General features: G+C 47.5%; 2 protein-coding genes and 1 non-coding gene across 5 annotated transcripts; 1 reads left to right on the plus strand and 2 right to left on the minus strand.

Moving 5' to 3' along the window:
- Positions 1 to 862: 862 nt before the first annotated feature.
- TRNAE-UUC lies at positions 863 to 934 on the minus strand. The gene has a single exon. It is a non-coding gene; the product is annotated as a tRNA-Glu (tRNA).
- A 578-nt stretch (positions 935 to 1,512) lies between these two features.
- Positions 1,513 to 5,945, minus strand: CCDC115 (coiled-coil domain containing 115). 2 transcript variants are annotated; one of them, XM_043574362.1, is made up of 5 exons: positions 5,772 to 5,945; positions 5,594 to 5,697; positions 5,423 to 5,505; positions 4,683 to 4,814; positions 1,513 to 2,925 (listed from the first exon to the last, which is right to left on the minus strand). In XM_043574362.1, exons 1-5 carry the CDS (start codon positions 5,943 to 5,945, stop codon positions 2,813 to 2,815), a joined length of 606 nt encoding a protein of 201 aa, XP_043430297.1. In that variant the 3' UTR covers positions 1,513 to 2,812. The 2 variants fall into 2 exon arrangements, with proteins under 2 accessions (XP_043430297.1, XP_043430287.1); XM_043574352.1 differs by having other exon boundaries at positions 4,683 to 4,829.
- Positions 5,946 to 5,973: 28 nt separating this feature from the next.
- IMP4 (IMP U3 small nucleolar ribonucleoprotein 4) lies at positions 5,974 to 10,700 on the plus strand. 2 transcript variants are annotated; one of them, XM_043574341.1, is made up of 9 exons: positions 5,974 to 6,681; positions 6,824 to 6,932; positions 8,690 to 8,773; positions 9,481 to 9,590; positions 9,669 to 9,801; positions 9,900 to 10,054; positions 10,137 to 10,231; positions 10,352 to 10,425; positions 10,511 to 10,700. In XM_043574341.1, exons 1-9 carry the CDS (start codon positions 6,679 to 6,681, stop codon positions 10,621 to 10,623), a joined length of 876 nt encoding a protein of 291 aa, XP_043430276.1. In that variant the 5' UTR covers positions 5,974 to 6,678; the 3' UTR covers positions 10,624 to 10,700. The 2 variants fall into 2 exon arrangements, with proteins under 2 accessions (XP_043430276.1, XP_043430266.1); XM_043574331.1 differs by having other exon boundaries at positions 5,977 to 6,681; positions 10,137 to 10,425.

The following is a 10,700-nucleotide window of genomic DNA, read 5'->3' on the forward strand; positions in this document are numbered from 1 at the left end:
ATAGAAATAATTTCTCCCCCCAAAATGTGTGAATGAATAAACTAGTGTAGTGGTCTACTCCTGAAGGCAGGACCTGCACATAAACTCCCTGGATTGACTAAGTGAACCAGAGAAAAGGAGGTGGAAAATTGAGGAAGGCATTTAGTGACTCATGTTTGTAGTTTTTGATGGGAATTGTGCACGTGTTGGGGGGGGGGGGGGTGAGTGAGGGGTTATTTTAAAGTTTTAAGTAACTTTCATAAAGGGTAGGGGGAACACCGGCTTACTCAGGTGAAAAAAAAAACGGAACTCTAACCACTGGACCATTCGGCAAACAAAGCGGCCACAAGACCAGAGAAAGTTAAATTGTCAGAGACTTCTTCCAACTGGCTCTCTCCAGTCCATTCATGCACTTCATCCTGTGCTCCTCCAGAGACTCAGTTCCAACCCTTGCAGCCCAGCTTCTGGACTGTCTCTGGAGCAGAGGCTGCAAGTGTCTTGATTCCACCCAGCCCCTCCTTCCTCCTGGAGGGTGTCCTTACCCATAGGTGTGTGGGAGGGGCCAGACAGTGGTCACCCTCCACTGAGATTGACAATAAATTTTGAATATTTTAAATATTATTTAATATTTAAATATAATAATATTCACTTCTATAATGTATATGGTATCTTCTATAATTAATAAGTTCCTGATAGAGAAAACAGTTACTGATATGGTGAAAATTGACACTTCGTTCAAAATACAGAAAGCTGGGGCCCAGAGCTCCCTGGGCCTCAATTTCTCCAGGTTTAAATAGAGAGAAATGCCCAATGCTATCTGAGGTGTTCCACTGGCAGAAGAAACAAAATTCCAGCCAATTGAAGAAACAAAACAACACCTCTGTTCCCATACCGGGAGTCGAACCCGGGCCGCCTGGGTGAAAACCAGGTATCCTAACCGCTAGACCATATGGGAGTCAGCACCAACCTGCCTCTCATCTTGTATACATCACTTCTATCAATTTGTCATGTGCACCCCCCACACAACAGCGGCGCACTACCGGGCTCGCTCCGCCCATGGAGATTCGCTCTGACTGCAGCTCCACCAGCCCGTTTCAAGACTCCTTTCTCAAGACTCGCCCTGGGTGGGAACATCCGGGCCTCCTCAGGGGCGGGAACTCCTGGTCCCGGAAATCTAAAGGACTAGAGCCAGGGCAGATTGCCGGGCGTTTCGGTCTTCACAGTCCGCGTTTGCAGGCACACCTGAAGCCCAACTCCAAACAATAAAAGGTCATTTACTGACATCTAAAATAAAGGACCCCTTCTAGGACCGGAGTTCCACGTTAATATCTTTTCCGTGAAAAGCAAAAAACGGATTGTGGTATCTTATTTTAGCTTCTTCGTTGGTAGCAGCCGTATTTTGTTCTGAAATTTCTCTACTTTACTTTTGAGTGCTTCCAGTAGGCTTTTCACGGACAGCTTAAGCTCAAAGTGGCAAAAACAAAAACAAAACAAACATTCTCCCCAATCCAATCACAAATCTGACCACTGCGATTAAAGTATATGTGAAAGGCTCAAGGATTATTGACTGACAGTAAGATCAATGAAACAATGGAAGTCCAAAATATGGTAGGGGTACACACTGGGATTAAGTGAAAGAATAAAAGGTGGCATCTCAAAGCGGTAGGGGTGGATTAATCAACATAATGTATATATGTATGTAGACCTATGGTATAAAAGACAAATTGGTGGCAAGATTCACTCCGTACCTCAACTTAAAGTTTTTGAGGAAAACACTGGAGAATTCCTTTATCACATCAATTACAACCCCAAGTCCAGAAATCATAAAACAGCTGATTGATCAATTCTACTCTATTAAGAAAACTGACCAAAAAGAAAAATACAAGAGCTGGGTGATGGTTACTACAGCTTTCACCTTAGTTATTCATTAAGCTAGTCAATTATTTTGTGCAGTTTAATTTGTTTTATTTTATAATAAAGGCTTTAAAAAAACACCATATGGAAAGTTAAAAGACAAATTGGGAAAAATATTTATATTTCGTATATGAACAAAGGATTAATTTTCCCCAAACATAAAGATTACCTCCTGGAAACTGCTAAAAATACCAACAACCCAGCAGGAAAATGAAGCATGGACACAGTTGCCATCACAGGAAATACAACTGGACCTTCAAAAATTAAAAGAGGGTTGGTCTCACTCCTGTAAAGATAGAGGAGGTTTTTAAAAATCTGAAAGGTCTTTTCCTGGAGTTCCCTTCCTAGAGTTCCCTTGAAAATCTAAGTCAAATCTTTTTTACTTTCTGGCTTAAAACCTGTCAAGGACTGCCTATCTACTCAGGTGTTTGTGTTTTTTATTGACATGGAATCATGCTGTCCTGATCTGTTATCCATGTTTGGTTTTTTTTTCCTATATCAAAATCAGTTTTGAGAATCTAGTGAAACTGAAGCACCTATTTTTTGCCCTTCCCTGCCACTAGCTGGATAGTATTGCATCTTGTAAAGAAACTGCAGCTGATATATCCACGAGGATGTTCTGGTTATTTACTAATATGAACTAACCTAACAACTTTGCCGTCTGCCCCACATGACTGTGTCCTAGGAGAATACAAGCCTAGAAGTGGTTTCACAGTAGTGACTTTCAACATTACTCAGTTTGCCTCTTCAAACTTTCATATCTAACAAAGCTGAAAACATGCAAACCAGAGAAATTTTAAGTAGTAGGGATTAGCTGGGAATAGGGGCAGGGGCAATCTGTGAAGGAGGAAGGCCTGAGATAAGGTAGCCAGCCACATGAAGGAACAGCTGCGCTCACTCCTCTGTCTCTGGTCACAGGTCAAGCAGACTCAGGCTCCAGCTGCTTGAGTTTTTCCTGGAGCCCCCGGAGCTGGCTTCGACCCCAGTCAATGCGGATCTGAAGGGTGGCCATGTCTGCAGCCAGCTGCAGGCCTAAATGAAGAGATACGATTGTCACCATGGTATCTGTGATGTGACACATGACTCAGGGGACATCCCCAGGGACTGGAAAGGCTCCAGAACTCTGGCCTCCATGCTATTCCTAAAATATTCTAGGAAGAGCCTTGCATTGGCTACTTCAGAACTTTACTAGACACACAAAATTCTACCTCTTCAACAGACCTCCTTGACCCCCTTACTATCACCCATCAAGAACTAAAAATTCACAGATCATAACACTGTTGCATGCCCTCATTTCCTTCCTTCTTTCCTTCATTATCACAGTACTTCACTGTTCTCTCCCTCTATCTGTATTCTCTGCCTCCAAGAGTGCTCCACATCCTGGATCCACACCGAGGTGGCTTTTGCCTGACGCCTCTATTAAGTCATCTGCGTCCTCCATGCTGCCTAGTCCACTGGCCAGTTCAGTCTTCAGCCTACCTGCCTAACAGCAGAGCTGGCCATGCATCTGATCACCTCTCTCCAGGAAGCACTTTCTCTTCTTTTCTTCTGGGGTCCCTTACCCTCTGGGTGATGCTCCTGCCTCACCACTGCTTCTCAGTCTCCTCATCTGGTTTCTCCCCTATCTCTTCCCATCTCCTCTCCACACTCCAAGGCCCTCTGCTGATCTCAGCTTTAATGCCGTGTGTCAGCAGCTTGAGAATTTAAACACCAGTGCCATGCAGTGGGCTACCAAATCACTCTTTCAAGGCCAGGTCTCTTCCAGACTCCAGATTGCATGTGCCCAGACACCTGATCAAAGTCTCCACCACCCAGCACTGGGAACATACTCACACCCAACTCCTTACTTTACCCTTGGCTGCAACTCTGCAGCCCTCTCACAACAGGTGAGGGCAGCTTCAGTCCCCAGGTGGTCTGGCTCAGGTGGAATCCCCAGGTGGAATCTAGGGGCTCATTCTTCACTCCTTCCCTTACTCTCAAATTGATCTATCAGCAAATCCTATGGCTTTTACTCTCAAAACATACAGGTTCCCACCACTTACCCCCTCCTTCACAGCCTTCACCTGTATCTCAACCATGGCTGCTCCCTGGCACCTGCTTCCTCCCTTTGCTCTTGTCTTTTCCCACCCAGTACCCACAACTTTCCTACCACTCTGTGGGTCCAGTGCACCTCCCTCTGTTCAGAGCCAAAGCCCTCATAAGGGTCTACACAGCCTCAAATCACCTGGCCCAGCCCCCCTCTGACCTCAGCTCCTGGCATTACCCCCTGCATTAATTCCACTCCAACCTATTGGCTTCCTCTCTGCCATCTCAAACACCATCTCATCTCAAAGCATTTTCCCTGGCTAATACTTCTGCCAACAACACCAATCCCCCAGATCACCCACAAAGTTCTCTCCATCTCTTCAGAGAAGCCTTTCCAGACCACCCTTCATAAAATAACTCCTCTAGCCCACTCCTGTCCAACTCCATCCACTGTACCCTATCTTAGGTATACCCCTACCTGGTATTATGTATAGGGCTTACTTATTTACTTGCATGTTCTCTTTCTCCCCTCAACAGAATAAACATTCCATGAGGGGTGTTTATCCCTTTTGTTTCCTGCTGTATCCCCAGCACCTAGCATGGGCCTGGAACACTACCAACAGCCAGTAAATGCTTTTTGAAAAAACAGCAGGTGTACAACAAAAGTCTGCTGGAGAAAACCTGGAAAATCCTTTGCAGATTAAGCCCAACTGTGGCATGGCATTAGTGCTCAAGTCCTTCCAGGAGATAGAGGATCCACTCACCCTCCCGGAAGCTGGCTTGGGCCTGCCGTAGACTGTGAGGAACAAGGATTCCAAACCAGTTCAGAGGGTCCCGGAGGGCTGGGAAGGACTCTGGCTCTGGGGTTCTGGTGAGACCCTTGCGTCTTCGCAAAGCTGGGTAAAGAAAGACTGGAGGTTGGGGGTTTCATTAAGTATTCCTTGTCTTCTCAGTGACAATGTTGAACTTGATCTGAGCTCATGATCCTGACAAACACCGATGGTTGGAAAATTCCCCCAACCATTTATGTTCCAGAAAGCAGCTTACCATAAAGAACAACCCTTCCCTTTGTGACTCAGATGAGAGGCCCTGACCACTCTTTCTCAAGACTCTCATAACATCAGCAAATGACTCCCTTGTTAACCTGTGACAGAACCACACACTGACTTTTCTCATTTGCCTGAACATGCTGAAAGGCCAGACAGAACCTCCAACTCCCCATTCCTCTCATAAGTGACTGCGATTAGAATTTTGTCCCTCTAAGGTACTTAGACATATAAACATTTTCTGTCCAACTGACTGAAACCTACCCTGATTGCAAAACTATCACAACTGTAAAGGACCTTATCTAAAACTTGTCTACCCTGCTGAGACATTCTGATCCTCCAATCTGGGCCGCTCTCTCCATCGCAACACCCTTAAGAAAATCATCTCCTCAATTATCCTGTACATTTTGTATTTGACAAAACAGGCGGGAAGAAGCGGGGGAAGGAGGGGGACCCACCTGCCTCTCGGGGCCCCACCTCCTCTGGAGTCTGGGCGCTGGCTCTGACCAGCCAGAACCTCTGGAGTCCGTCCTGGGCCTCGCTGAAGAACGAGAAGGTAGGATCGACATTTGGAGGCCCCAGCCTGGACCCCTGCCCGCCCACCCGCTCCAGCATGCACAGCTCCTCACCTGGTGTAGACGCAGACCTGGGGCTCCATGAGGGAGGCATACTGCAGGGGACCTACCGATTTGGCACCCATAGAGTAGCGAGCTTTGGAAAGCGAGAGCCAGCCCTGAGATGAGAGGAGAGCGGTGAAACTCAGTTTACCTCCGCATGCCCTCTCGCCCTCCCTCCCCAGCCTCCCACCTCCTCCACCCGAGCGTTCAGTGCCGCCCGTTTCGCCTCCAGTTCTTCCAGGTCCTGGAACAGCTGCAGAAGCAGCGAGTCCAACTCCGCTCGTAGGTCCGGCGCAGCCATGGGCCCAAGGAACTGAGGTCTGGAACCAGCCTCTTCCCAGGTCGTCCAATCGCCGTTCGCCATGCCGGCATGACAGCCAATAGGCCCCCGAGACCCACCTTCAAGGGGCGTTCCCAGACGTGGGCCTAGTCTCCCGACGTTTAGAGGTAGGCGGGTAGTCGCTTCTAAAGGCAAGCGCGCCTAGAGCAGCGGCACAGAACTGATTAGTCGGTTTCTCTGAAGTAGGCCAGCCTACCGAACAGTCGGCTAGAATTATGGGTAGTTCTGAGTTCCTTCTGGCGACGGCTGCATTTTAAAAGTAGGGCTATAGCTGTGGCGATGGACAAGGCAGCCATTTTAAGGGAGGAGGGGTTTCAATTCCCGGAACCCGGAGGCCAGCCTCTGGTCTACCGCTGTGCTGCTTTTACAGTTGCTGGGTCATTTAAGGCCGCCAGTTATAAATATTTTAACGGTTCGTCATCTTAAAATTGGGCATCCTGCACAGCAGTGACAAGTAGCGAAGCCACACACAGACATCTTTATTAACTGCTATCCTATGGGACAACAACATAGGATCCTATGGCGTATCCTATGACGCCAGCCTATTGGCTGCTCCAGTGAGCATGCGCTTCCAGACTGGCCAATCGCCTTGCGACTTCCACCCCACCCTTCACCATCTTAGCATTGGGTGCTTCTAGCAGTAGCAGAGTCTAGTGAAGCTTCTGGCTACCTTCTTGGTTGAGGGCAGAATCGAGGGTGGAGCTGCGCGGGCTGAGCCGGCAGATTCTCCGGGACCCACGTGGAAGCCGTGCTCAGAATGGTAGGAGGAATGTTTGAGCTCCTGTTTTTGATGTTGGGGGTTCGCGGAGGGCTGGGGATGGTTCCTGGACTTGGGGCGGGTGGCCCTCGGGGCCCGGCCGTGTGTGGCTAGAAAGAGGTCGACCGGACCCGCTGTTCCCTAGCTGCGTCGTGAGGCCCGCCTTCGCCGGGAGTACCTGTACCGCAAGGCACGCGAGGAGTCGCAGCGAGCCGCCCAGGAGAAGAAAGAGAAGGTTCGGCGCGCGCTCGAAGGTATGCCGGTCGCCGCCACTAGGCAGCTCTAAACGTGTCATTATGAAGACCATTGGTTTGCATTTTAAAACCCAACGGAATAAAACCCTTTTATTAGCATTTCTTAGTGTGGCTAAGAACACTGGGCCGTTTTCCTTGCCTGTTGGGTCTCCTGTTGGTTTGCAGATGCCCCTTCCGTGATGGTATGAATTACTTACATTTGTGCTGCAGTATCCAGATTTTACAGTTTGCCTATTAATTTTGTTTACAGTGTGTTCTTACCAAATTTAAATTCTTTACGTTGTCCTATAGATATTGTACCTCCGCCCCCACCGCCCTTATTTTTCTTTTGGCTACCTTCAGTACAAGGTAGCAAGAATATCTCACTGTCTTAGCATTGTTATGATTCCCTTGCTTTTTAAAACTGTTAAATTGCAGAGAACTTAATTTTATTTGAGTTGTTAATTAGGATCTAACTTTGCGGTATTTTCTCCACTTTTTTAAAAAAAGTATTTTCTATGCTTTTTATTTGTCATACTAATGAAGAGTGTTACACATGCCTAATGGGAAGTCCCATATCCATCCCTATTTTCTTGGTTCTTGTGTGAATGGAACTTTGTTTTCTATTCTGATAGTACTTTAGCTTAATACCTCTAATTATTTTAAATTCACTTTGATTTTCTTATGGTTTAGACAGAGAGTGCATATGTTTTGTATATATGTTTGCATTAAGCATTGTGTTAAACACTTGTGACCTATCTGCCCACATTAGAAATTAAAAATGCTCAATATATTGAAATTCAAGAATATTTACCCCAACTCAGATAACCACAACATTGAATAGTGTTTGAAAATAAACCGTTTCCTTGTTTTTCTTTGTGCTTATGTCATACTTGTTTGTATCCCTAAATCATATGGCTCGATTTTTAGTTTTAAATGTAATTTTTAGGTTGTATGTATTCTTTCACAGCTTCATATTTTCACTCAGCATTGTTTCTAAGATCAGTTGAGTGTAGTGGGGGCTCCCATTTCCTTTGCTTGGTATTGAGCTTATTTTTAGTTTGGGGCAGTTAAGAACAGCACTGCTGCTATGAACCTTTTCTTCCATGTGCAAGAATTTCTCCAGGGCATATTGGAAAGAAATCTTGGGTCCAAGGGCATGTTCATATTCTGTACTTCAGCTCTGCCTACAGCCCAGCCCTTCTGCCAAGTACAGCTTTAGTTCACAGAAGAAACCTCTGACCCAAAGCATCAAGATTAGCAGTTTGGGGGCACTTGGGTGGCTCGGTCGGATTTAAGCATCCGACTTCAGCTCAGTTCATGATCTCAGTTTGTGAGTTCTAGTCCCACCTCAGGCTCTACACTGAGCATGCAGACCCTGCAAGATTAGCAGTTTTGTTATCAGAGGGTTTCAGGATTTCTGGTCCACCTTTGTACAGAGCACTCTGGATTTATTCTTTAAAAAAATTAGTTTGTTAATTTTTTTCTAATTACAAAAACAGTATATACTTGCGATTAAATATTTTTAGAAAGCCCTCAAACCATGAAATTCAGGAACAATAAACAACCTGTAACCATTGTTAACGGGTTGGCATGTAAGACAAATTGTTTTGTCTTTCCCTTCCTCCTGCCAAAAAATCATGAATCTTCTTTCTGCACAGAAAGGAGTAAAAAGGTACTTTTTCATCAAGTCTGTACAGTTTTTGTAAGCCTCGGTGTTGTTCAAATGAAGAATCCATGCTTGTGTCTTACTCAGCCCCTCTGTCTTCCCCCTGCAGAGAACCGCCTGATTCCTACGGAGTTACGCAGAGAGGCTCTGGCCTTACAGGGATCCCTGGAGTTTGATGATGCCGGTGGTGAAGGTGAACTTTCCTGACACTGGGCCAGCTTTTCTCCCTGCACTTGAGCCTGCTGGCTTCCATGTCATTCCTCAGACACCTTGAAGGAAAGGCTCTGCAGCTCCTGCTCCCAAAACTCTCCCAAGTGCCCTCATGGCTCTGCACAGATGGCACCTCAGAACAGCTCTTCTTTACTGCTCCCCATTCCATTTATGTAACACATACAATATTATCCCACTTTCTGTTTTGTCTGTTGTTTCCCTTACTAGAATAGGAACTCTGCCAGGGCAAGACAGTGTCCATTTTGTTCTCTGCCATGTCCCCAGCTGCTGGTACTTCCTTGGCATCCACATGTTTCATTCATTGTGTTATTCAACAGATATTAAAGGTATCAAAGACATTATAAATTTTTGTTATGAGGGAAAGGAGTCTGTTACCTTTGGCCTAACAATCTGGACTTGTGCTAGTATGGTAGCAACTAACCCTGTGTGATAAATATAATTAAAATGAACTAAAATTAAATCATATTTAAAAACTTAGTGCCTCAGTCACACTTGTGTTTATGATCAGTGTGGCTGGGGAGCCACCTTCCTGCCCAGTGCAGGTGTGGAGCATTTTCATTGTTGAAGGTGTTACCAGACAGTGTTGCTCTAGACAGATTCCCGCTCCCTCAAGTTAGCGTTTTACTTCCCAAGACGATGTCCTGTTCTTGCCCCTCATGCTCCTGACAGGTGTGACCAACCACATGGATGATGAATATCGATGGGCAGGGGTTGAGGATCCTAAGGTCATGATCACTACCTCTCGAGATCCCAGTTCTCGCCTGAAGATGTTTGCAAAGGTACCAGTAGTGGGGAGCAAGTGGGAGATGCTAAGGCACTAGTGGCCCCAGTCCTAATTGGAGTGTGTTCGTGTGCAGGAGCTGAAGTTGGTGTTCCCCGGTGCCCAGCGCATGAACCGTGGCCGGCATGAGGTGGGGGCACTGGTGCGAGCCTGCAAAGCCAACGGGGTCACTGACCTGCTGGTTGTCCATGAGCATCGAGGCACACCTGGTAAGTCTGGTGGGCAGGCACCAAGGTGTCTGCTGGGGTTGCTGGGGTGACCGTCTGAGAGCAGAGCGGGTCTCTGACGGCCTGCCTGGCCCCACCAGTGGGGTTCATTGTCAGCCACCTGCCCTTCGGCCCCACTGCTTACTTCACACTGTGCAATGTGGTCATGCGGCATGACATCCCTGACCTGGGAACCGTGTCAGAGGCCAAGCCTCACCTCATCATGCATGGCTTCTCCTCCCGCCTAGGCAAGCGGGTGAGTCTGGGTCCAAAGGGTGAGGGCTGGGGGCAGGGAGTTCCAGGCTGGGCATTTGCCGCTCTCCTTCCCTCTGACCCAGGTCTCTGACATACTCCGTTACCTGTTCCCTGTGCCCAAAGATGACAGCCACCGGGTCATCACCTTTGCGAACAAAGATGATTATATCTCCTTCCGGTGGGTCCATGGGCTGGCCTTAGAATGGTGTCCTGACTTTTGTGTCCCTCTGCTGTTTATTGTTGACCCACATCTGCTCCCTGTCTCCCCTCATCCCTGCCCTGCCTCCCCTCGCCCCAGGCACCACGTATATAGGAAGACCAACCACCGCAGTGTGGAGCTGACTGAGGTTGGGCCTCGCTTTGAACTGAAGTGTGAGTTTGGGGCTTTACTTCTGGTCAGGGATGGGGAGGGAGTCTGGCAGTATAGATGACAATGTTCCAATCTCCATCCCCCCAGTGTATATGATTCGCCTGGGCACGCTGGAGCAGGAGGCCACCGCAGATGTGGAGTGGCGCTGGCACCCGTATACCAACACCGCACGCAAGAGGGTCTTTCTGAGTGCTGAGTGAGCCCACTCACTGATCAGGACATAGACCTGGACCCAGGAGGAAGGGAGGGGTCAGAATAAAGTCTGTGTGCCACACTA

Source organism: Prionailurus bengalensis, chromosome A1, assembly GCF_016509475.1.
Source record: "Prionailurus bengalensis isolate Pbe53 chromosome A1, Fcat_Pben_1.1_paternal_pri, whole genome shotgun sequence".
Lineage (NCBI taxonomy): Eukaryota > Metazoa > Chordata > Mammalia > Carnivora > Felidae > Prionailurus > Prionailurus bengalensis.

What these genes read in the sequence shown, in the direction of transcription:
- IMP4 (XM_043574331.1), top strand. An exon ending in GGTTCGGCGCGCGCTCGAAG is followed by an intron (nt 6,933 to 8,689) that starts GTATGCCGGTCG and finishes TTCCCCCTGCAG; the next exon opens with AGAACCGCCTGATTCCTACG. An exon ending in GCCTCGCTTTGAACTGAAGT is followed by an intron (nt 10,426 to 10,510) that starts GTGAGTTTGGGG and finishes CCATCCCCCCAG; the next exon opens with TGTATATGATTCGCCTGGGC.
- CCDC115 (XM_043574352.1), bottom strand. Translation starts at nt 5,945, where the DNA reads ATGGCGAACGGCGATTGGACGACCTGGGAAGAGGCTGGTTCCAGACCT. An exon ending in TGAACGCTCGGGTGGAGGAG is followed by an intron (nt 5,698 to 5,771) that starts GTGGGAGGCTGG and finishes CTCTCATCTCAG; the next exon opens with GGCTGGCTCTCGCTTTCCAA. An exon ending in CCAAGCCAGCTTCCGGGAGG is followed by an intron (nt 2,926 to 4,682) that starts GTGAGTGGATCC and finishes CTCTTCATTTAG; the next exon opens with GCCTGCAGCTGGCTGCAGAC.